The sequence below is a fragment of the Aureobasidium pullulans genome, assembly GCF_000721785.1.
Source record: "Aureobasidium pullulans EXF-150 unplaced genomic scaffold scaffold_31, whole genome shotgun sequence".
In the NCBI taxonomy this organism is placed as follows: Eukaryota; Fungi; Ascomycota; class Dothideomycetes; order Dothideales; family Saccotheciaceae; genus Aureobasidium; species Aureobasidium pullulans.
In genome coordinates, this window is record NW_021941051.1 from 71,732 (window position 1) to 95,560 (window position 23,829).

General features: G+C 50.8%; 10 protein-coding genes across 10 annotated transcripts; 5 read left to right on the forward strand and 5 right to left on the reverse strand.

The window, feature by feature from the left end:
- Nucleotides 1–24: 24 nt before the first annotated feature.
- On the reverse strand, nt 25–1,622 carry M438DRAFT_349523 (uncharacterized protein). Its single transcript, XM_029906417.1, has 5 exons — nt 1,525–1,622; nt 1,360–1,466; nt 1,119–1,291; nt 655–1,066; nt 25–604 (listed from the first exon to the last, which is right to left on the reverse strand). The coding sequence occupies exons 1-5, from the start codon at nt 1,580–1,582 to the stop codon at nt 242–244; spliced, it is 1,113 nt and encodes a 370-aa protein (XP_029755782.1). The 5' UTR covers nt 1,583–1,622; the 3' UTR covers nt 25–241.
- A 472-nt stretch (nt 1,623–2,094) lies between these two features.
- M438DRAFT_305870 (uncharacterized protein) lies at nt 2,095–4,509 on the forward strand. Its single transcript, XM_029902242.1, has 2 exons — nt 2,095–2,503; nt 2,559–4,509. The coding sequence occupies exons 1-2, from the start codon at nt 2,191–2,193 to the stop codon at nt 4,214–4,216; spliced, it is 1,971 nt and encodes a 656-aa protein (XP_029755783.1). The 5' UTR covers nt 2,095–2,190; the 3' UTR covers nt 4,217–4,509.
- Nucleotides 4,510–4,721: 212 nt separating this feature from the next.
- Nucleotides 4,722–6,359, reverse strand: M438DRAFT_283259 (uncharacterized protein; the record flags this gene model as incomplete). The annotated part of the gene is made up of 4 exons (XM_029901371.1): nt 4,722–5,151; nt 5,207–6,063; nt 6,116–6,264; nt 6,320–6,359. The coding sequence occupies 4 exons, from the start codon at nt 6,357–6,359 to the stop codon at nt 4,722–4,724; spliced, it is 1,476 nt and encodes a 491-aa protein (XP_029755784.1).
- Nucleotides 6,360–7,256: 897 nt separating this feature from the next.
- On the forward strand, nt 7,257–8,509 carry M438DRAFT_339608 (uncharacterized protein; the record flags this gene model as incomplete). The annotated part of the gene is made up of 2 exons (XM_029904237.1): nt 7,257–7,540; nt 7,912–8,509. 2 exons carry the CDS (start codon nt 7,257–7,259, stop codon nt 8,507–8,509), a joined length of 882 nt encoding a protein of 293 aa, XP_029755785.1.
- Nucleotides 8,510–8,740: 231 nt separating this feature from the next.
- Nucleotides 8,741–9,934, forward strand: M438DRAFT_378066 (uncharacterized protein; the record flags this gene model as incomplete). The annotated part of the gene is made up of 1 exon (XM_029908770.1): nt 8,741–9,934. One exon carries the CDS (start codon nt 8,741–8,743, stop codon nt 9,932–9,934), a length of 1,194 nt encoding a protein of 397 aa, XP_029755786.1.
- A 660-nt stretch (nt 9,935–10,594) lies between these two features.
- On the forward strand, nt 10,595–12,064 carry M438DRAFT_409345 (alpha/beta-hydrolase; the record flags this gene model as incomplete). The annotated part of the gene is made up of 5 exons (XM_029910010.1): nt 10,595–10,699; nt 10,759–10,833; nt 10,882–11,012; nt 11,065–11,169; nt 11,221–12,064. 5 exons carry the CDS (start codon nt 10,595–10,597, stop codon nt 12,062–12,064), a joined length of 1,260 nt encoding a protein of 419 aa, XP_029755787.1.
- Nucleotides 12,065–13,064: 1,000 nt separating this feature from the next.
- Nucleotides 13,065–14,390, reverse strand: M438DRAFT_143215 (uncharacterized protein). Its single transcript, XM_029898913.1, has one exon. The coding sequence runs from the start codon at nt 14,041–14,043 to the stop codon at nt 13,234–13,236; it is 810 nt and encodes a 269-aa protein (XP_029755788.1). The 5' UTR covers nt 14,044–14,390; the 3' UTR covers nt 13,065–13,233.
- Nucleotides 14,391–14,604: 214 nt separating this feature from the next.
- Nucleotides 14,605–16,732, reverse strand: M438DRAFT_378068 (response regulator; the record flags this gene model as incomplete). The annotated part of the gene is made up of 5 exons (XM_029908771.1): nt 14,605–15,194; nt 15,248–15,437; nt 15,493–16,401; nt 16,461–16,604; nt 16,661–16,732. 5 exons carry the CDS (start codon nt 16,730–16,732, stop codon nt 14,605–14,607), a joined length of 1,905 nt encoding a protein of 634 aa, XP_029755789.1.
- A 1,453-nt stretch (nt 16,733–18,185) lies between these two features.
- On the forward strand, nt 18,186–19,224 carry M438DRAFT_378069 (peroxiredoxin; the record flags this gene model as incomplete). The annotated part of the gene is made up of 5 exons (XM_029908772.1): nt 18,186–18,405; nt 18,695–18,794; nt 18,857–18,902; nt 18,975–19,140; nt 19,196–19,224. 5 exons carry the CDS (start codon nt 18,186–18,188, stop codon nt 19,222–19,224), a joined length of 561 nt encoding a protein of 186 aa, XP_029755790.1.
- An 863-nt stretch (nt 19,225–20,087) lies between these two features.
- M438DRAFT_400424 (alpha-glucosidase) lies at nt 20,088–23,466 on the reverse strand. The gene is made up of 9 exons (XM_029909470.1): nt 23,258–23,466; nt 22,821–23,201; nt 22,457–22,769; nt 22,271–22,372; nt 22,190–22,217; nt 21,930–22,138; nt 21,764–21,877; nt 21,184–21,713; nt 20,088–21,131 (listed from the first exon to the last, which is right to left on the reverse strand). The coding sequence occupies exons 1-9, from the start codon at nt 23,417–23,419 to the stop codon at nt 20,256–20,258; spliced, it is 2,715 nt and encodes a 904-aa protein (XP_029755791.1). The 5' UTR covers nt 23,420–23,466; the 3' UTR covers nt 20,088–20,255.
- Nucleotides 23,467–23,829: the final 363 nt, after the last annotated feature.

Consider the following 23,829-nt stretch of genomic DNA (forward strand, 5'->3'; position numbering starts at 1 on the left):
GGTAAACAATCTATCGTCACGATACCCCACATCGAGGAGCTTCATGGAGGGGTATATTGTGCACGGACGGGCGGACGAATGCCGCTGGATATAACTCGGACGCTATCTGAGTACGGAGTACAACATCTCCGGGTGAGATGAATTAAATTCTGGAGATGGATCGTGTCTTGGTTCTTGTGGTAAATCATGTTGCTGTTACATGGGAATGCTAGCTGAGGATCAATTGACGACTTGGCCGACCTTACGTAAACTGGCGGCCCTTGATAGTGGTCGAGTCTGGTTTCTCGCCTTCTTTGGTTGATGTAATGTTAAGAGCATCCAACTTGTCCAGAGGAAGCTTCAAGAACTCATGCTTGTTGCGCCAGTGAGCCTGGGTCTCTGCAAAGTTGGTCCACTCTTCAGGTTGCGGTGGTGGGTCGGTGACCTTTGTAATGAGGAACGCAGTCGACGCTTCAGCGATGCCATAAATGAGAACACCGAGCAGAGGAATCTTGAGGAAGACAAAGAAGCCAACTCCGAAGCCGAAGAGAACACCTTCGCGGTCATGGAACCAGATCTTCTTTTGTTGCGGAGTGTAGCGAATGCGAGAGAAGTAGGGCTCGAGCTGCGTAGTGTTTCAGCAGTGAAATAAAGTGTCTGAAGTTGTAAACATACCAATTCTCTCATCAAGCTTCTCGAAGCAAAGTAACTCTGGAGGAAATGAACCAGATATCTCTTGGGCAGGAAGATGGAGCTACCGAAGATAAGGACTGCAGGCTGCAGACCAACCTGCTTGTTGAAGGTGTAGAAACTCGCAGCGGGCAAAACAAAGCGACCGATGTATGGCAAGCACGAGAGCAGGTAGACGGCCAAGGAGATTCCAGCCTTGCGCCCGTAGCGTATCAAGAACTTGATAGCAGCCTGCTTGGATGCGTTCTGCGATGGCTTCTCCCCTGAAGCAGGAGCAGGACCGTGGTGTGCGTATTGACGCATGTTGGGATAGTACATGGCGCGTAGTTGGTTGGGATCTTCACCCTTGTGCTTCTGAACGTATGTCTGGTCGACCCATCGGAGGGACTCCATGAACCTTAAGCAAGTCAGCACATCTACCATGCTGCCGAACACGCCGAAAGACTCACATGTTGTCCAGGGAAGGACTGATGTATCTCATGAAACTCATGAGGAAGAATGGCAGCTGCAGCACAGAGTGCTCGAGGAAATCCAGTCCATCGATGATTTCGTTGTCCCATCCCGAGCTCTTCAAGTCTGTGAACAGTCCAAGGAAAGCGATAAGCACACGAACTCCGAGGGCCTGTAATACCATTAATCCAGATATTCTTTCTCAATCCTGAGCACCAAGAGGCAGCGACAACGACGTACGGGAATGGCTACGAGGATGCGAATAGCGATACCAGCTGCGACAGCCAAAGCAGCCTGTCTGTAGTGCTCATGGGTAAAGAGGTTCGGGTTCTGCAATGCTCGGTAGGCTAGGATCTGTCAGTCGCCTTGAACGGGAGCACGCGACACTGAATTCTCAATGCTTACCACCGACTAAGGTGAGCTGCGCACCACGCAGGATGGCATTTGGGTCGAAGTTAGACATTGCTGTCTGTTATGCTCTTGCTTGAGTGTGATCAAGAACTTGTCGATTTGTCTGTCCAGCATTTTTGAATTCAAGCTGATCATGGACGCGTCGACCGACGTCATGGCGACGGTGTTGCGATGCCGAACCTCCGACAGAACCATCCAGGGGTTACCTGCCGTGCGGGCGGCCCTAACCGTTATTATCCCAGACGTTGATGGACAGGACAGTGAACCCAAGGTGCATGCATAGATACAGATCCTTGTGTTGGTTATGTGTATATGCAGTTGGAGAAGAGAAAAGTGTGTGGTCAGGCATACCTTCTATCATGACTCGAGGAAGTTGTGATAAGATAACCTGAAGTGGAATGTCTAGCATCTGAAACAGCTAGGAGAGCAGCATTGTATAGCTCTGTTACGTAGTGGTTCCTTGCATAAAATGACTCCTTAAATTGGAGGGACTGGTCTTACGGCTTCCAGTTATGCCCCGCACAAAAAAGGCAAGGCAGGTGTTGGAATGAAGGTGGCCGTCGCACTCGCTTCTCTGTCTATTCCTTGACCCTTCTCTTACCTCGACATCACATCCAACATCCTAACAACATCAAGTCGGGCCGGGGACTTGGGGATGCTATGTCTTCGCGGCCCTCTTCCAGTACATCCAAGGATATGCCGTCGGCCTCGGCTCCAGGTCTGCGGCGATCTTTCACCCTTCCTTCGAGACTCGCGAACCCGCCAAAGGCTCAACAACAAGTCGAGATTGGTTCCGCCGATGGCATCGAGACGTTGTTCGTACATCCTTCCGCCAAGATCGTATCCTTCAGTTCAGCATCTTCCCTGAGATCGCGGCCTAGCTCAAGGTCGAGCATTGCCAGCTATGATGGAGAAGCAGACTGCACGACCTCGTTACCATGGACATCGCCTACTGAACGGACCATGGCTGCAGGTATGAGACAGACCGCACAACACAGAGGCATGCAGCACAGCTAAGAGAAGAACAGGACCCCTAGAGATCTACCGCGTGCCTGGATCCGTCGCATTTCTACATTCTGGAAGTCTACTCCACGCCATTCTCCCTCGTTCACAATGTTGGTGCGTCGACGGCGTCTCCAAGTTCGCCATGCGCGTACTGCCCAACACATACTATCGTATTGAATTACCTGGAAACACGAAAGAAGATTTGGAGAACGTCGAGCAGCTCAAGAAGACATTGGCCAAAGTCCTGTACTATGAGAGGACAGCTTGTCCCTTCCAAAGGGGGTTTGGAGACGATCTACCAGAGATGCCGAGTAGAAACTCGCGCAGGTTGTCAAGAGAGTTCATTGAACCTGCGAAACGTTGGAGACTTGACAAGGTCTGGAGACCTGAGGGGGCCGAGCTCGAGGAACCGCAACTCTTGCATCCGGACAGGAATAACTACACTTCGGACACTGATCGCTCAGAGATCGACGATGCCGTCAAATCAGAAGCTGAGGATAGTGGGAAAGAGCAGGATACAAGACCGGCCAGCAGAGACAAGCCAACCCAACTATCCGGTCCCTTTGCATCCAAGAGACTGGCGACCATGCGGTCAGTCACCGCTCCTCCTCAACTGAGCCTGGAATCATCACCTCCATCAAAGGCCAACAAGGTTCGCAAGATGGCTGGCATTTTCAATCAGACCGGCCGTGATACCGTCCAGACCCTTCCTCGCCCTCTCTCGACCACTCGTGTTCCAAGACTACCACCCACACCTGAGTCTACCGATCATGACCACGATTTGCCTCTACAACCCGCTGATCAACCCTCTGATCAGAGCACTACTGTCAATGAGCCCCTGGACTCTATTTCTGGAAGACCCATAGCAATTGTGGTGAACGAACATGGTGCCCCTGTTCCTACCGAACCATTGATCATCGTCGAGCAAGCGGATGATGAGTTTGAGCACAACCACTCTAGTGACACCCATTTGGAGGCAGAAGACGCAATCGTTGAAGCTCATTTGCCAGAAGAGCCACAGGATCAGGCAGTCACAGGAGCTTCAGATGCGATCGAAGAAGCAAAGGCAGAGACCACATCAACAGCCATCGCCCTCGAAGAAGCTACCCTACAAAACTCCGCTGAAGAACAACTTCTCACAGACTACCCAACATCATCCCCAGCGACATCAACAACCGAAACAATCTCAACAGCAACCTTTACAGCTTCCTCACCAGCCCTCTCAACAACCTCCCTCTCAACAGCAACTTCCTGGTCCACCCTCCCTGTCCTGACACCCTCTGAAGCAACAGACCTCCTCCGCCAACGCCGCCCACCCTCTCCATCTCCCTCTTTATCCACTCGCTCTTCCTCCCCTCCTGCGCCCACCCAAACACCAGCTAAACCCACCTCCTCCTCAACCGCTCTCATCAAAACCTCTCCCGCCCTCCTCGTCCGCAAAACCTGCGCTCTTTTCTTAGGTCCCCCTGCAAATCTCGTAGCCACTATGCTCAGGATAGCAGCCCGTCTTGTGGCGAGTGGAGCGTTGAATCTAGCAGAACCAGCATTCCACGATTTATTCGCCGGGAACGGAGCAAACACAAGTGCGGCGGGTGCGATTGCTGCAGGAAGATTGAGAGGACATAGAAGGGTCCCTGGATCCTGGGATTTGAGCGATGACGATGAGGATTGGGGGTTTTGAGGACAAGGTTGGAAAGGGTTGAAGAATTAGGGAATCGGGAGGTGTAAAGGGGAGGTATATTGGTTGTTTTTTTTCTTTCCCTGTGTTTTGTTTTGTTTTTCTCATTGGTCTTTGGCGCGTTCTTTTGCATCCGTTACGATACCCATATATTCGGTTGTTTCTTTTTTTTTTCTCCAGTTGTTTCCATCATTCAGAGAGTCTTTGAGCTCACGGATCAAGCATTCAGGGGTTTTACGTAGAACAATCCAATCTTGACTTCAGATCCAACCAGAACAGATTCTATATTGCATCACGAGACTCAAATACTGCATCAATCATCCGTTAAAGAAATTCGTTTCGATTTTCGGCAAAGTGTAGCTATAAGGGTGGGAGAAGAAGCCATTTCTCAAAAAGCTACAATGTCCATCTTCCCATGGTTTCAAGATCACTGCTCTCATCAACCGCCATCCGCAACTCCTTCGAAAGTGAGACTACCAGATGCGTGGCTTGGAGTGGGCGAAACCGCTTAGAAATCAAGCATGGACTTGGCGTCCTTGATACCAGCAAGTTGACCCTCCTTGACTCTCTTGAGCGTAAGGGCAGCAATCAAAGCAGCACCGACACCGCTACCATCCTCGGCAGTCATGATCTCAACGGGATCGTTGTCGCGCTTGTTCTTCTTCTCGGGCCAGTCGAGCATTTCGCGCAGGGCTTGGGCGCCGCGGGCCTTGAAGTGGGGGTACTTGTTAAACACCGAGCCGTCGGCACCGACGTGGGCGGTCTTGTAGCCCTTCTTCTTGCAGATAGCAGCGACACCACAGGCACTAAGACGGGCGGCGCGGGTTCCGATAAGTTCGGCCAGGCGGCGGACGAGTTCGAGCTCGGGCTTGTTGCACTGGAGCGAGAATTGGCTGCGCATCAACTCGGCGGTCTCGGACAAGTTCTCGAAGGGGTCCCTGGTGACATGTCAGTAACTTGGCTTTTGTTAACAGGGATCGCAAAGACACTCACTCCTCGATTGCGGCAAGGACGGAAGCATCAATGTTATAGGGCTTCTTGAGCTTGTCGACGCTCTGACCCTCGAACATGTGCTTGCCCTCGTGCAGGTCGAGCAAGACAAGACGGAAGATCTCGCCAAGGTAAAGACCAGCAATCATCTTCTCGAAGGCCTGCTGGCCAGGGCGAGGCGACTCCTTGTCGATCTGCTCATCGTACTTGGTGAGGGGGAGAACCTCGTGCTCGTTGTCGAAAGCGCCGTACTCGCAGTTGATGGCGATGGGGAGCTCGGGGTCGAGGTTCATGTGAGCAAGCTTGGGGATGGAACCGCAGTTCTCCATGTAAGCAGCGTTACATCCGGTACCGAAGATACATCCAATCTTCATCTCGGAATCAGTGTAAGCAGAGGCGATCAGAGTACCAGTGGTATCGTTGATCAGAGCAGTCAGCTTGATGGGGACACCACGCTCGGCCAAAGCCTTCTCGAAGGGAGGAACGACATCCTCACCCTCAACACCGTCAATGTCGAAGCCCTTGGTCCATCTTTGCAGGATACCGTGGTCAATGTAGTGCTGAGTGGCAGGGTATGAGAAGGTGAAACCAAGGGGAAGCTTGTCGAGCTTCTCACCCTCGTGGTGGTACTCGATGAATTGCTGCAAACAATCGGCGATGTAGCCCCAAAGTTCGTCAGCAGTACCGGTCTTGAGCTCCTCAGGCATGCGGTACTTGGACTGGATGATGTCGAACTCGCCCTTCTCCTCAGGCAGGTGGATCTCACAAACACGGAGGTTGGTGCCGCCCATGTCAAGTGCAAGGAAAGTACCGGTCTCATGACCAGTGGGGAAGCCCATACACCAGGTAGGGTTCATGGGCTATCTGCAATCAGCGATCTCGTTCCAAGGAACCTGTTGGACTTGTACTGACGATTGTGGAGCCCTCCTTGGCAAGGCCCTTCTCGAGTTCCTTGACGAACTTTGTGACGATCTTGTCAAGTCTCTCCTTGGGGACAGTGAACATCTCCTCGAGCTTCTTGATCTCAGAAAGGAGATCCTTGGGCACATCGGCCATGGAACCTGGTCGGCTGTCAAAATCCATGCTATTCTGCCTCTTTACGAAGGTCTGACTGACCCTTTCTGGAAGGAGGTCTGCGGGGACCGAGGCCGACCATGTTTGCGGATGTGTGTTGTTTGGTTTAGGTGTGGATGTCTAGGTTATCAGACGTCAAGTGCACGCTGATAGTAACGAGGAAACGGTAGAAGACTGGGAGGATTGTGTTAGCAAGAGGTCGGTTGCAGTATACGAGCGACCAAGTGACGGCGATGTGCAAGAAGATCGAAGGACAACGGTGAAGGCTATGGCATGGACCGTCTTCTGTAGGACAAACGAGATTGGCGCAATGGCTGGTTGGCTGGCGGTGAAGCGTGGTGTGACAGAGGGCGGCTTGAAGCGGATGCGACATTGACGAGGCATCTCTCAGCGGGTTCCTGAGCGCGTGAAGGCTAGACACAGTCCACGGCGCCTATGTCCGGCGGTTGCACAATGGTTGGACCTATCTCAATGCGCCCCTCACCGGATGCCCCTCCATTCAACAATCCATGACTTTGTGGGGGAAGCTCCGTGACCAAGTGAGAATTGGCCGACCAGACCAACGTGTAGGGGTATCGGGAAAGACGTGGCGACAGAAAAGCACTTACGGGGACAGATCAATGGTATGTACAGCGACAAGACGCGTATGGATTGGTTGAGAAGCTTTTTGTTTGATGGTGGTGCTTGCTCCTACTTCGGTCAGTCGGCGCTGACTGACGCTCACCCTCCGTGCTTGATTATGACGTAGCTCCTTCCTGCTTCCAAGGTGCACTGCCATTGGTGCATCACCTGAGCTTCCAGCTCTGCTACTTCTTCCATTCTTCTTTCCCCTCACAAACTCATACACAAACAAACCACTTCTTTACCAACCACTCCATCAATTCTACCACCAACACCACTCTTCAACCACACAGTTAGTTTATTTCTACCAACCATCCCATCATTCTACATCATCGCTGACCTGGCTCAGATCCACATCATGTCTTCCGCACTCAGAATCGCCCGCGTCGCTCGTCCCGCTGTCGCCAACGTCCAGGTTGCACGCTTCTCGATCGCCTCCCGCATGATGGCTGCCGGCGACACCGGTGCCACCAGATCTGGCGGTGCTGCTAGCGGAGACGCATTCAGCAAGCGCGAGGAGGCCTCTGAGAACCTCTACGTCAAGCGTCACGAGCAGGAGAAGCTTGAGCAACTCAGACAGAAGGTCAAGGCTGGCGAGGCTCAGCTCGCAAAGGACAAGGCCGACCTTGACAAGGCCCAGAAGTAAACTTGATGTCTACACGACCATGACCAGAGTGGCTACGATTCATGCAAGTTCAATGCAAACTTGACGGAGGAACTTTTACTACCCTTTCTTGTACAATTACCCTTAATCCAACAAAGCCGATTTTCAGCATCTCATATCATGCTTCCACCATTTACGTAGATTTACTCTTGTGCTAGCAGTCACCACTACTGCCAGACCATTCGCGGTTGGGACCGGGAAGAAACTTGTTATAGCAAAAAGGGTTGCCTTCACACACGACGCACATTTCGAGTCAATCCACTGCTGCATGAAAAGACTTCCCTCGAAGGAGCTGTCTCGCCATGCGTTGGCCAGCAAGCTCAAGGCATGTGCTAGCCATGTACATTAGTATACCGGTGCACGGACCAGATGGCTGTCTCAACGCCGGATCCTCGAAGAACGAACGAACGAACAGACAACCCGATAGACCACATATCGAATCACCGATGCCGCCGCTCGAAAGCATTTTCAAAAGCTTCTCCGGAACATGGAAGCTTCATCGCTCGCTCACCAGCGCCCTACCTGGCTTTCCCTCCGGAACATTTACTGGCACTGCCACTTTCAAGCCTCACAGCGCGTTCGACTCTCTATCTCTACTCTACCACGAGACCGGAGAACTGGTCACGGAACAAGGCTACAAACTCTTGGCCAACAGAAAATACATATACCGCTTCAGTCCCGACGACGAAAAGATCTCAATCTGGTTCGTCAAGGAGCCTGCGCCAGACGAGAACGAAGAGGTCGACTACCTGTTCCACGAACTTGAATTTTCTCTTCTTGACCAACGATGGATTGCCAAGGGAGATCATTTGTGCGAGAAAGACATGTACTGGGCTTTCTATGACTTTAGATTGGACAACAACATGGAAAAATGGGGTCTGCGATACAAGGTCAAAGGCCCTCAGAAAGACTATCTCAGCGATTCTGCCTATGAGCGCGTCGCTTGATCATACCATCGCTGTGTTAGCAGCTGCATGCATCTGCGTGTGACGCTCTAGCTGAAGTCCATCGCGTAAAAGCCTGTGATAACCCGTCTAGCCACTGTCGTGACACCTGGCACATGGCGTGCTTTTTCCTGCCACCGAGATGGACAGAGTCCATGCTCCATGGATACATAAACTGATGAACTTCCCACAAGCTCTTTTATCCAACACTGCCTTTCAAGACAGCCTTCCATCATGTCTTCACTTCTGGAAAAAGCACTTCTTCGCCTACAGGTCTTTTCGAAAGGACCCAGCCTCGGACATTTCTTGAAGCTTCACCTTACAGTCAATGATATGTTGAATTTGCGATTGACATCGCGTTCACTTCACGACCTTTCCGAGTTAAACAAAGTTGCGTTTGAGACCATCCACATACACACACCTGTGCCTCCTGGACGCGAGCAACATATTGATGCACTCGCGGCTGTCGCAATTGTCTGTCGACATATCGTCGTTAAGATTGCGTTTCCCTCCAAAGCAAGCAACTCTCCCTTGCTCCAACCACCATCTGCTGAAACCAGTCCCTACGCCTCAGAATCCAACACCAGTAGTGAGATTCTTTCTGAGATCATTGAGTCTTACTGCCCATATGTCGAGCCGCCTATTGCGTGGAAGTTTGTCGTTCAGAGAAAGCCTGGCGATGTTGATCAAGTTCTACTGGAAAAGTGGTGCCAGATCTTCAAGCTCTTATCAAACATGGAAACTTTGCATATCGCTTGCAATGGCGACCCAGCTTGGCCAGGCTGTACTGATATTGAGTCTCTACTCGTCATCCTTCGCATTGCTCTTGAGAGGACAAATCCAAAGCATTTGCAAACAGTTCGCTTGTCTCCCATCCATGCTATGGGCATCATGCACCTACGCTGGGCAGGTGCCGGCGCCTATGGGGAAGCATGTGCTGCTCGAGATCCGGTTTGGTATCGATTGAAGGTGTTGGAGCTACAGATTTATAATCCATATCACCAACTATCAAAGTCTCAGACTCAGGTGTTCGACAAGATCTTTACCGACTACCTGCAGAGCTTCAGCCGGACACTGACCAGACTTGACATATCATGGATTGGTGCAGACGGCCCAGATCCATTTGCCGCTGGGGATGGCCACCCGAATCTGAAGTTCATGAGAAGCTGGAGCAGGCTCGAAGAGCTGTGGCTTGGCCGTGTAAAGACGGGACATGATGTCTCCTTGATCAAGCAGCTGGCTCCCCATCTACAACGACTCATGGTTGCGAGCGATGTGCTAGACAAGGATGGCGAATCTACGCATCAGGCATGGGATCGCTTGGTTCAGCACGAGGACCATCACAAGGACGGCAGTGAGTGGATGGCCCTGCGAGATGTGCGTCTCTCGGCACTTCCTGCACCGCTCTTCCAGAACCGTCTTGCATAGATAGTTACATTCTGATTATGTAGAGACAGCACGTACATGGATGTGGTTTGCAACTCTAGACTGCTGTGGCATCAGATATGCCGGGCACATTTCCTACGAGTAGTTCCAGATAGTGAAGATACGAGCCCATTAAACCTGCTTCATGTTCACTCAATCACAACCTACGAGACTCTGTGCACAATTCTGTCCCATATCGATACTCATCATGCTAGCGGATCGGAATGGGTAAGGCGCAAGGTACCTTTCGGAGAATTAACTCTGTCACCCCCACCAATGTCCGAAGGACAAATATAGAAGCGTCGATGCTGGTCTAGAGAACGTCAACCTGGCAATTTTCTGGGGGCCGCCATACTTTACGCTCTGTATTGAAGCTTTGGCGTTCGACAGTGCATCCTCTAAAGCTCCATCTACAACATTGACGCAACACATTCGGACATCCTAAACACTCAAGACACCGAGCTTAGAACGCGAATGCTCCTACAAAACAGTAAGCACCGCGACGATGTTACACGATCGCTCGGCAGGTAGGTGGGGTCAGATGTGGAGGAGCCGATTGCTGTAGTCGCCTGTATTAAAGGCTACCCTGCTGCCCTCTTTTTCCAAGTCATTCCTGTCTGTCTCACTTTTGCTTTCTGTTCTCTTTAAATACTATACGACAAAATGGCTGCACCGAATGGAGGATTCTTTATCCAGGATAAGCTGTACAAAACCGCTCCGCATCATGAGAGCTTCAAGCAGCTGTGGGAGACCAAGTGGAAGAAGCCTGTGAGTATGAGGACGATCATGGATGCAAGGTCATTTATACTGACCGGATACTATCGTAGTGTGCTATGGGTGTCTATCCCTTCATGTTCAGCGCCATCCAGGATTTCGAACCGATAGTCGAGAAGCTTGTCGAGGTACAGGATTCAAGATAAAGAATAGAGCTTCTGCTTACGCGTTACCAGGGTGACTACAAAGAACCATACAACTGGGACGACTATGCTCAAGTCTACTTTCCCAAGGCCGAAGAGCTAGTCTCCAAGGCACGAGAGGCAGAACAGGAGGGAAACAAGGAGAAGGCTTCTGAATTCTATCTGTGAGTAATGCGTTTTGGCTGTTAAGGTATGGGAAACACTGACAGATCACAGACGAGCTTCTGCTGTCTACCGGATCTCCCGGTTCCCTGCACCTCGCTCAGAGAAGCAAAGATATGCCTGGCAAGAAGGCAAGAAAGCATGTATCAAAGGCCTAGGGTATGTATACCAATGTTCTCCTCCAAGAGACATGCTAACACCCTTCCGCAGACTCCGCGAACACCCCGTCCACGAAATCGAAGTCCCTCACACCCATGCCATCGAAGGAGAAGGCAAAACAATCCCCATATACCACCTCCTACCCTCCTCCGCCAGCGAAGCAAACCCAGCACCCGTCGTCCTCATCATGACCGGTCTCGACGGCTACCGCACCGAACTAGCCGTCTGGATGGAAGGCTGGCGTCAAAACGGCATCGGCAGCATCGTCGTCGAAATCCCCGGTACTGGAGACTCTCCCGCCTTACCCTCCGATCCCACATCCCCAGACCGCCAATGGAGTTCCCTACTCGATTGGATAGACACCCAACCCGCCATTGCCAAAGATAAAGTATGCGTGTGGGCGTTCTCGACGGGTGGATACTACGCCATCCGTCTCGCCCACACCCATCCTACTCGTCTTGCAGGTGTGGTGGCACTAGGCGGCGGCGTACACCACATGTTCGATGAAGAATGGCTGGATAACGTAAACAACCTCGAATACCCTTTCGATCTCGCCACGACCCTCGCCTACAAATACGGCTACGGCTCCGACCTCTCCCTATTCAAAAAAGAGGCCAAGAAATTCTCCCTCCTCGAAGATGGAACTTTGGATAAACCAGAATGTGCAAGATTGCTACTCGTCAACGGCACGGAAGATGAGATCTTCCCAATCGATGATTATTGGTTGTGTTTGTTACATGGAGCCCCCAAGGAAGCGAGATTCATAAAGGGAATCAAACATATGGGTGAACCGGAGAGTTTTTTTGTTATTCTAAAGTGGATTTATAAGTTGTTTGGAATTCAAGCGAATCCGGTGGAGCAGATGAAGACGATTCCGTTCAAGGCGAAGTATTGAGGGTTAGATGGATGGTATTTGAAGACTATTCGCTATGACGGACATTGATGCCAATGTTTCTTTTCGTGCAGTGAATTTCAGCAAAACAGAAATAAATGCACTCTTCCAACACAACCCTTGATCTGACCAAATAGTAACAACAACACCATAAACAAATACACACAAGCATAAGAACGATCAGATCCCAATCGATGATACCCCCCCAAGTCCACTTCCCCATGTCTTTCCATTTATAAACCCACCCACCCAAATTTCACCATCCACAAAGCTGAGTGGCGCAGCGGAAGGTTCGTAACATTCACCCATCCATCACACAACCACAGTACTAACAAAAAAATGTAGCGCGCCGGGCTCATACAGCTTCACGGAGCTCATAAAATGCGACCCGGAGGACCTTGGATCGAAACCAAGCTTAGCTATTCTTTTTTGTGATTTTCCTCTGTGTTGGAGAGGGAGTGCATGAGGGGGTGTTTTTTTTTTATTTACAGTGGGGAAATGAAACAGCACAGCCGCATAGAATTTTTGGTAACGAGGTTTTGCTTAAGAAAGGGGGCGGGGGATCGAGTCGGAGGTTGGCGAGGTCTTTTTTGCTATTTAATAGACTGTTGGTGGTTGACAAGCTTATTGTAGAAGAACATTGTTGTGTTTGAAAATGAACGAGGGAAGATTTCGGCAATCTTCTTTTTGTGCATGTTTGTCTGTAGGGGCAGCCAAAGGCTCAACGATGTCGTCTGAAGTGATCGTATTTCTTCTTGTCTGTAAGCATCCGATTACTGCATACCAAGCGGAATACACAGCCAATGTATTTCTGCTGATCGTTAAGCTTATCATATGTGAGAGGGAAAGCCAGACCTTGTAAGGACTCGAGTTCGAATCTTGCACTCCACCTTAAGAGCCTCGAGTATCCGTATTGTTGTTTGGAAACCATATATGTTAGCAAGACGGATGTTCTTTGCCTTGCAAGTATTCTAATCCAGTTGTCACAACGTAAGATGGTTTGGTATGGAAGCAAATGTTCGTTGTGAGGATGTCCTTTCATGAATGAGTGTCTCCTTCTGATGAATGATTGTCCTCCTTTGTGTTTTCGACATGCATAGTTGTTTCCTTGTCTTTCCTCAACGCTCGCCGAACTGTACGCAGCAGCACTGCTATTCTAAGCTGTCGAATCCTCATCCCCAAACCCCCTCGTATATGCCCGTCATCTTCTGACCGCGAGTGTTTCCCGTGAAACACAGCGGTCCGAATTCCTGGGGCCTAAGACGTTCCGGCAATGGCAACAGCTCCACTCTTCTGTTCTGCTCATTGTACTTGACGCAAAGCCATTTATTGCGGAAGCACTTCTTACAACAGTACTTTCCCGGTTCCTCGAGGGTCCATATACAGTCGATTTTGGTTATTGTGCCCCTGAGGCAGTATTGGGTGGGTTCCAAAGGGTTTAGGGTTGAACCCTTTATCAACTTGGACGCAGTTTTGGATTTCAGCCTCTCTTCGAACTCAGAGATTTCGGTGAGGAACTTTGTTTCTAGGTCTTTCCAGGGCCTGTCATCGATATGAGAGCGGGCTTCAGGACTAATGTGTATGGCGTCCATCGCATCATTGGCCCATACGGTGAAGTCAATGTCTTCGATAGCGTATGCAGGCGTGGGCGCAAGTGCAGGTGCAGGTGCAGGTACAGGTGCAGGCACAGTTGCGGGTGCGGATGAACCCGACTGCGATGTGGTAGGCAGTGGTGAAATGGGGATCTGGGTATCCGAGGACGTCTCCATTGGCTGGACAGAAGGATCGTCTCCAGCATCGCGCTGTTCCTTGAGCTCGGCAACCTGTTGTTCGAGAGATTCGACCTTCTCTTCGAGAGCTTCGACCTTCTCTTCGAGAGCCGTAGCCTGATCTTTGGCAATTTGAAGTTGGTTGTTTGCATCGCCGAGGAGCCGGTAGAGCTCGTCAATGGGTTCAAGGCTAGGTGCAGGGTTTGCCATCATGGATGATCGATATACGGGATGAATAAAAAGAGGCTGGATGATGATAATGGATCTTGTCGTGACTGATCAGAAGTAGAATGGATGCAGCGTCAAGCTTCATGTTTCGAAAGCAAAGTCCAAGACAGATCTTCCACCATGGGCAGGTGCGATCAAAACAGTCAACGCGAAGAAGTACCTGCCACCCGATGAGCGTCTTGTCGGTCTGAGAAACTTGGCATGGCAAAAAGCCCAGCAATTGCGAGCGAAGCTGATCAAGGTAGACGGATGATGCAATGGTTTCCATGCATACACCTTTGAATTGTCGGCTCACAAACCATATACCAACAAACTAGATCTAAAATAACAGTAGAGAAAAGAACGCCAATCAAATGCTTTGTCGCATGAAGAACATTGACATGAAACTGTCTTGGGTCACAAAGCCAGACCACAGGATAATCATTGCGGTCCGGGCATTGCAATCATCATGACGGTTTGTTGAGAAGAATAAATACGACTCCAGATTAAAACTCGTGTGATGTATGCTTCCTCACTGTCTCCGAAGGCAACCACCAGGCCGCCCACTTAACCAGGTCTTCTATGCATAGGGTTAAGCGGGTTCTGTAGTGGTTGTCCCATGGGCACACCTGGGCCCATGTGCGGCGGCATATGTTGTGGAGGTCCAGGACCGAACATCTGCTGTCTCTTGACGTCCGGTCCTATATCGCCAGGTCCGCCCGAGATGTCAGATATTTGACGTCTGTGTGGGCCGACAGGTTGTGGTCCGAGACCTGTTGGCATACCACGAGGGGAGCCACCGTAGCTGACTTGTGTGGGCATGCCAGGTGGCGGCATGCCAGATTGCATGTGATAGGGTCCTGACGGGTGGCCTTGGACGGCCATGCCATATTCGTTTCCGGCGGCTTCACTGTTCGCTGGTGACATTCCCAGAGTGTTTCCAGGTGAAGTCCAGTTGCTAATGGTGGCTGGGGAGGTGGCGGGTGAATCTTCGGCCTTCAATGAGTTCTTCGCAACAACTTGGGCAAGCGGGGGTGGTGGTCCTTGAGGCATTCCCTCAATCTGTGGTGGTGACTTCTTGAGATGACCAAGATGCTTCTCAAGCATACTCAGCAGTCCCTCCTTTGTGAACGGCTTCGGAAGCACATCGTTCATGCCTGTGAGAGAATTAGTATGATCATTGCGGGAAATATCCTCACTGCTGGCATACCGTGCTGGAAGTACATGGCAATGTCGTCACTGCGAATGTTCGAGGTCATAGCAATGATAGGAGTGTTGTCGAACTGTCTGATCAAATGGCAGGCCGAGACACCATCCAGGTTAGGCATAATGATGTCCATCAATACGAGATCGTATTTTGCGCCAGCGTTCATCTTGTTGACTGCTTCCAGACCATCGAGCTGTGGAGATATCAGTATACACTTTTGTAACGAGAAGACATGAATCCAAACTTACAGCGCTGTCAACGGCGCAGTGGAAAGCGTATAAGAACTTGCCGCCAATTCTTCTGCAAGTCTGATCGTCTTCAACAAGCAAAACCTGAGGCTGTCTAGCCCAACCAGGATCGTATTGCATGCTCTTCTTTCTTCCATCGGCGACTGGAGGTGCGGGTGCAGGTTCAGGAGCCTTAGGTGGCAGTGCGTAAGGAATGTTGTGGATGTGTTCGCTGAACATGGGATCGATGCCGTTCGTCTGACCGACGGGGTAGACCAGATTATCGAGTTCGCCGTAAGACATGGATGTGGATGAGGCTGCTGAATGGGGACCATTGTGACCGCCCCTGGCAATTCTGGCGCCATTTCTGAGAGCTAAATCCGGAGGAGGTGTAGTAAGAGCCGAATTCATCCTTAGCGACATCTCATTCATATGCTCAAGGTTGCGAGTGTTGAGAATGTGGTCTGCGTTAGTTTCTGACAGCAATTTCGCAGCGTGTTGTAGCGGTGAGGCAGGCTCATCTTCCGGAATGGGTGCAGGAGGTGGCTGCTTGCCATTGGCAGCGGAAGCAGCTGGCGGCGCGAAGGGATTGGCGACGCGACTTTCTCTTCGCCTTTGACCATCAACCGACTGCAGGAAGTTCATGACGTATTGCATAACATGCTCATGGTTGACGACAGTCTTCTGGACACCAATGAGTTCTTGAAGGAGCATCGAATGGTGCATGCTGAGCTCATTATAGCGCTCTTGCATGGATTGTAATTGCTGCTGTGTTGCGACAAGCTGTGTGTTGAATAGGTCCATCTGCTGAGTTGGCATCATGTCGTCCATCATGGCATTGGGCTTGCGCGGCGCAGGTGCTTTTCGGCGGATGTTGTCCAGCGCATCCTTGTTGTTGGCTTTGAAGTCGGGGTGCTTGAATTCCCACGCCTATCGAACTGTCAGTCCTACCATTCTCGACTACGTTGTTGTGGTTGTGAGCGACGTACACCAGCGCCATAGGGAGACACGCCGCCCTCTTCATTGTTATGTCGGACTTTGTGGAAATCGTATTTGTTGAGCTGACGCACGAAACTGGCGAAGTTGCTGTGTTTGAAGTGCTTGGGCAGGATATGCTTCGTGAATTTTTCATTCTGTCGGCCGAGTCGTCAGCGAAGCCTACGCGTAGCAGCATGCGCGGTATACGCACCTCGAGAACGACGAAACTGTCGCCTTCATTGCCCCATCGTACTATACTCTCGTCCTGCGGGCTCTCCAACATCCTATCGATAGCCAATTAGACGACGCCTTCTAGACTCGACGCGAGCGCGCAAAGCAATGACCTACTTGTACAACTTGCGAACCTGCAAACACGGAATCCACATTAGCCAATGTACCCGAAAGATTGCGCCTTTGTCTGTAGACAGGGCCACGCTCAACTTACAAAGTCGCTCGACGTGTTGCCGCTACCTCCCTGGTTGTCCATGGTTGCGACTGATGGTATCCTGCAAGCAATGACGTATCTGATCTAATTCATGCGACGTGCAGAGAATTTGCACAGCGTCGATGTCGATATCTTTATGAACACTGGCGACTTTGTCGAGATGGAAGCGGGGTTGCAATGTGAGTGATGGAGCGAATGCCGGGTGCGTGATGTAACAGGCTGCTGCCGAGTCGTCGTATCGCCGTCAGAGTGCTCGTAAGCGGCGGTGTGGATTGAAGCCTCGAGATGTCCTGGGCGCTGGCGATGCGAATAGTCTCCAGAAGGCTGAAGACGACAGAAGCGCAAACTACGGTATCCGAGAAATTGAAGAGAGAAAGCTCGGAAAGCAGGGTAGAAGGGCCAGAAACCAACCCGAGGCTCTGTGCAGTGCAAAAGGACGCCGGGGCTAGCGTAAAGTGGATCTGCCCTCCTTGTTCGTCCCTCGAGTCGGAAGAGAAAAAAGGAAACAAATTGGGCTTGGCTACTGGATGAATACGTGTGAAAGCCGTCGATAGCAGAGAGTCAAGATCGGCATCGCGATTATTGGCAGAAAGCTTCCGCTGTCACCGATTGTGGAATGTGGTAGGCCATCGCAGTCCTCGTCCTCTTCGTCCTTCGCATAACCATCACCTATACCGCTCGTCTGCCGGCCGGCATCCTCGCACGAGCACCGATCTCCTGAACAAAAACATCCGTGACATGTGTCCCACTGCTGCAGGACAAAGGAGAGCTGATGACTCTCACGGTTAAGCTTGGATCTAATAGTTGAAATGGCGTCAACGGCTCCGCTAAAGCTGCATCTTGCAAGCCATCCGGATCAAAAGGCTGAACGCATCGAGGGCTACCCGGAGCACAATTCCAAAACTGTTTGGAAATTGAAACTCACAGAAAACGTTTTGGTATAGCACCGATAGGGATGCCGGTCACTGGTGGAGGAAGGAGGAGGGAACTAGGGGCAGCGGCGCATAACACTTCTCCATACAAACTGCCTGTCAACCTTGTACGTTTCCCCCAGTCTCCAGAGTCTGTACGGAGACCGTGGCAGCTTTTGTTGGAGCGATTGCGTAGACAGTCGTAGATTAGTGAACTACCAATCAAATGGCTTGAAGAAAAGCTTGGTTGCTATCCGCAGCTGTCCCCGTCGTTAAGCTCAGAGCCTCCATTATTCTGGCCTCTTCCAAATCACCCACCTACCCCTCACCTGCTCTTCGTTATCCGACAATTAAAGAAACACCTTTCCCCAGTCGAAATCATGTTCACCGCTCGCACTCGCTCTGCTCTTTCCTCGACTCTTCGCAACGCACGCACCCCCTTCGTCAACCGTTCATTCCACGCTTCAGCTCCCATCATGGTTAAGGTCGGCGATTCTATTCCGGACATTGAGTTGATGGAGGACTCCCCCGGCAACAAGGTCTCCATCCCCAAGCTCCTCAAGGGCAAGGGTCTCATCATTGGTGTCCCTGCTGCTTTCAGTAAGATTGCTCTTTCCTTCTAGCGCATCGTCTCTCTTTCTGCATTGGCGCATCTCTGCGCAACAAGCCACATGTACCTTGGATGCCGGCAGCAAGTCTAGTGCTTGGTCAATCTCTTGGGTTTCCACGGCGTTGATACAGCTTCCGGACAGTTGTCAAGCTTTGCTGCCGGCAACATGCTTGCATACAACAATTTCCACCAGCTCTGGAATTCACAATGTTCAATGATCAATTGAAACTGCAAACACCGAAAAAGGAAGCTGCAAACTAACATTCCATCTCCTTACAGGCCCCTCGTGCTCCGAGTCCCACATTCCCGGTTACATCAACTACAAGAACCTCAAGGATGCCGGTGATGTCTTTGTCGTCTCGGTCAACGACCCCTTTGTGTAAGAAGCTAGCAATGCTGCAAGAGCGTTTTGTCGATTCTCGGACCTAACCTCCGTTTTAGCATGAAGGCATGGGCCCACGACCTTGACGCTGACAAGAAGAGCGGTGTAAGTGTCATCTGGCAAACAAGCCATTTCGCTTCGAGTATGAGCAGTAACTAATCATTTGGAATATCACAGATCCGCTTCCTCGCTGACCCCGATTGCTCCTTCACCAAGGCTCTCGACCTCGACTTCGATGCCACCCCCGTTCTCGGTAACCACCGCAGCAAGCGCTACGCCCTGGTCATTGAGGATGGCAAGGTCAAGGAGGCCCACGTCGAGCCCGACAACACTGGCATGAGTGGTGAGTTTTCCTTGAATCATTGAAATCGGGAGCATACCACTAATCTTCATCTCAGTTTCGGTCGTTGACAAGGTTCTCGGTTAGATGCTCCATTTTCTGCCCTCTTCACGCTATATTGCGAAGATATGAATCGAGGGCCACGTAGTAATGAGAAACATTTACAAATTAGGATCTCCCATTGCTTCTTCGCGCCTCTGAAACACAGACTAACGACGACACTTTCCTGACTTCCCCGTGCGACGCCCCCTTAGGTCCGCAAACCCCTACCGAGAACCGAAGAATAACAGATCCCAAATCATACCTCTCGAGCCCCTCAAACATCGTAAACGTCAGCCGATCATAAGTGATCTCCGAAGGCGTATGCGATTCTACGTATCACTTCGTGCACACCGACAATTTCCCCATCTCCTCGGAGGCCATAGCACAGCAAACCAAGAGCGACAATATCTACTTCTAATCACCATCCAACGCGTGCACGCTATGCAATCGCGGAACTTCTGCAAACATAATTAATTGTCAAAATTTCTCAATTCACAGCATCCGAATCGTCTGGAAGGACAAGTGATTTGTACGAGTCTATCTCCAGCATGACTTTCAATCTAACCACCTCTCGACGAGATGTATCGTTCGTTTCTTTCTTGACATATTCACCTTTCCTTCGATGGTGATTTTTGTAACAATCAGAGCTACGATGTTGTCCCTGAACGCACCTTCCTTTGCAATCTCGACCTCTTCACGAATCACTTTTGATCGTACATTCGAGTGGTAGTATAGATTGTGTATGGTCTTCGAACTCCCCTTTGCAGCACTACTTACCATTCACTACTTACCATTCCGAGGGCAATGGAAAACGTCAGATCAAAGAATTGGCTCTTCTATTCTCATCTCACTCGCCCCTGGATTTCTGCACTTTTCACATTGAGACTTCTTCTAATAGGATACTGTGTGGTAGGAGTCATTCATCCTTTTCTCATTTCGTTATGCTATTGTCGTAAGCTATGGGATCTTGTGAACCGTCTACCCATGTTCGTAACTTCATTTGTCTCAATCTACCTAGCAAGTTTCTCTTCCTCTGAATCTCTGTTTCATCTCGTATTTTGTTCGTATCGTGTGTATCAGACGAGGGTGGTGACGAAAGACTCAGTCAACGGCACACCAAGTGTCTTGGTCATCAACTTCTTCTTGACGTCAAACACGACGCTAGAATCTCTCTTCCTGGCTACCGTCGTGGCGTTACCACTCTGGCCCAAGACAGTGAGACTCACGATATTGGCATCAGTAGGGTAGCCGAAAGTGCCACCCATGCTGAAAGTGCCGTTGGCGTAGCTGAAAGTGATGGAGCTGGTTTGAGGCTGTTCGATGGCATCGCCTTCGTCCAAGTACAAAGTTCCCTCAGCCTTGCCTTCTAGGTCAGGTGCGATGATGAGGACGAAGTCTTGCTTGCGGAGTTCAGTGGTTGTGTTGGCTGAGTTCTGACGGAGAGGCAAGATACTGCCGCCACGGATGTGGGCGGTGATATCGGTGAAGTCGACATTGTCGCGGGTAACCCAGTTACCTGATCCACGGACGGGTTCGTAGGTGAAGTAGTCGTAGAAGATGTCATTGGGTAGGTAGAAGGTAACGCTTGTACTGTTGTCGTCAACCACAGGGCTGACAAGAATGCTCTCACCGTAAAAGAACTGATGCTCGATGGGGAAGGTGTTGGCGTCTTCGGGATAAGCGAAGAACAGAGGTTGCAACAATGGCTTGCCGGTCTGGGTCTGCTCGTGGAAGGCTGTGTAGAGGTAGTCGAGCAGTCTGTAGCGTGTATCGATGGCCTTCTTGGCGGCAGCAGTGGTCAACTCCCAACGGTAGAACTCTTGGTTCGCGGTACCCAACTCTGCGTGGTTGCGGTAGAATGGGTAGAATGCACCAAGAGTAGCCCATCTGGCACACAGCTCAGGCCAAGAGTTTCCTCCGAAACCACAGACATCGCTTCCTACCATCGGCATCTGTTCAAAGGCTGTCAGTGTATTTGTGCGAGATCGATGGAAAGACACGTACCTGGAAGAGTGCTGCAAATTCGAGCATCTGAGCAATCGAGACGCGGTATTTGTCCCAGCTGCTGATATTGTCACCAAGCCAGTGACCAAGCGTAGCACCAGCGCCAGCAAAGGTACTGCGGGTGATAATCATGGGTCTTCTTGTGGGTCTGCGAGCCAGCATAGCGTGTCTACTGGCAGTCGACATCATGAGACCATAGAGATTGTGAGTGTCATACATTGCCAGCCCGTTCTCGTGGTACAGATCAGTGTCGAGAGTCTTGTTGGACAAGCTTCCTGCGTCGTTGGCTATGCTGTAAGGAGGATTGATCAAGTTTCTTCCTGGGAGGCCAAGATGAGTGCCGGTGCTGTTCGATTGACGCTTGAATTTGCGACCGGAAGAGCCGGGCTGGAAGTCGGCAGGGAAGCCAGGGATCGCGTAGCCTGCATTTGCTCTCACTTCCGGAGGAGTAGGTGGGAAGCCGTTTAAGGCAGCATATCCGGCCGGGTCGCTACAGGGCCAGGGGCAGAAATTACTCGCCTCGTTCATGTCTGTAAGGCTGTTAGGATGTGAATGCGATTCGGCTCTCGATAGAACATACCAATCCAGAGCGCATCAATATCAACACCAGTGTCGGCATCGAAGAAGGTGGTGAACTCGTTGTCCCAGTATTCTTGAGTTCCACTTGCGAACCAATCAGGGAATGCAGTGACACCTGTTGTGTGTTAGGTACTGTCTCAATGCAGGGATGCGAGTGTTCCGCTTACCAGGCCAGACAACGCCTTGGTAAATCGAGCCATTTGATCTCTTGAGGAAGGCACCTGCCTCGACACCATTGTTGAAAGCAGAATAGTTGTAGTATGCCACAGCAGGATCCACCATGACGATGTAGGACTGTTGTCTAGCATGCAGGGTGGAGACCAGCTCTCGTACCTTGGCCAGAGGGAAGCGTTCCGGGTCAAGAGTGAAAACATGTCTGACAAAACAATTAGTTCTGAACAGCTCTCTCGCTGGATTTCGCTCTTACCGAGAGCTCATGTAGTCTATGTCCGTCCCTAGGGGCTCATCAGTACATCAATTCATGACTTCAATCATGTCGGAGACATACACATGACTTCCAGGGGGATGCCGGAGGCACTGTAGTTTGCGACCACAGCAGCGACCTCGTAAACATCACGGTAACCGTATCTGCATTGATGGAAGCCGAAGCCTAGATTGAACGCGTTGTCAGTATCATATCTCTAGAGATTGATTGGTGAAATATGAGAAATCCATGAAATAGGTCCAAACTCACCCCAGTATGGCATTTCTGCGGGCAGACCGACAACCTCAGCATACTGCTTGGCAACCTCGACAGGCGAAGGTCCAGCTACGAAGTAGAGATCAATGATACCGCCGATGGTGTTGTATTCCAAGTACTGGCCAGTTTCAGCAGTGCTGTTGATTTTGATGTCCATACCGTTCGAGTTCAGGAGAAAGACGCCGTGAGTTCCATCGGCACCACGGTGATCGAAGTAGACCGGGTGGTTTCCGTACAGGTTGCTGTCCGAGGGAATAGAGTAAGCATCGCGAGACCAGAGAGTACGAGTGTAGTTGGTAGTGTTTAGCTGCACATTCGTCAGTCATGGCTTGAATATACGTGATCAGATTAGTCTCACCTGGAAAGGATCAGCGTGCTCGCCCAAGCCGTAGAGATGAGGGTTCTCGGGAAGTTGAGTACGAAGTCTCAAGTACTGCGACTGGAAAACCAGATCTGATCCGCTGGTGTTGAAGAGAGCTTGACCGCCACTACGACGAGACACGGCAAAAGAGAAAGGATTCTCGACAACATTGAAGAGGAGCTGAGTGGATGCAGAAGTGACATTTCCTTGTGCAACTGGGCGTGGGAGAACAGATTCGGGAACTTGGTAGACGTTCTCCTCAGCATCATAGATCTTGATATGAAGTCTGTCTCCAGTCTCGTGGGTGATCTCAAGCTTCAAGTTGTCGAGGTCTTGACCGTAGGTGTTGCAAGCTGGGCCATTCAGGCTGAGTTGGGCCTGGGAGTGAGATCAGTCAAATGTGTGACTCGAGGATAGGACGCGATATTACTTACAGTCAGTCCCTGACTGGTTTGTTGGACGTTGGTAGCCTTGTAGCCAGGACACCTTCCTATAGGTAGCGAATCCTGTCGAGGCACAAGGCCATGTGGACTGGCAGAGATCTGTGTAACACTGGCAGCAGCCACAAGCCACTGCACAGTACGTCTCAAAGCCATGATGTTGGTGTGGAAGGTCGTCTCAAAATGGTGTGCTGAACAATTCAATTCGACCTCAACTGACCATCAAAGATTCTCTGGGCATCAACAAACATTTATAGAAGTGACCTCCCCCGTCATCATCATCAAAGTGAAGCTGCACTGCACCTTCCGAGTTACCGAGTCCCGCATGCACTTGCCCTGCCCGCATTTCTACAACTATTCTCCAACTTCACTGCGGGGCGATCTGGTGCTGTATGCATACTCCTTGCTTCAACACATGACGGCATCTCCAATTCAAAGCAAATCCACTCGCTCGGACTTGATCTCGGTAGGAATGGAGAGAATATCGGCTCCAGCTGCAGGCCAAGAAGCAAATCACAGGCCAACAGGGCATCATATGACCTTGTGCCTACATGATAAAAAGCACA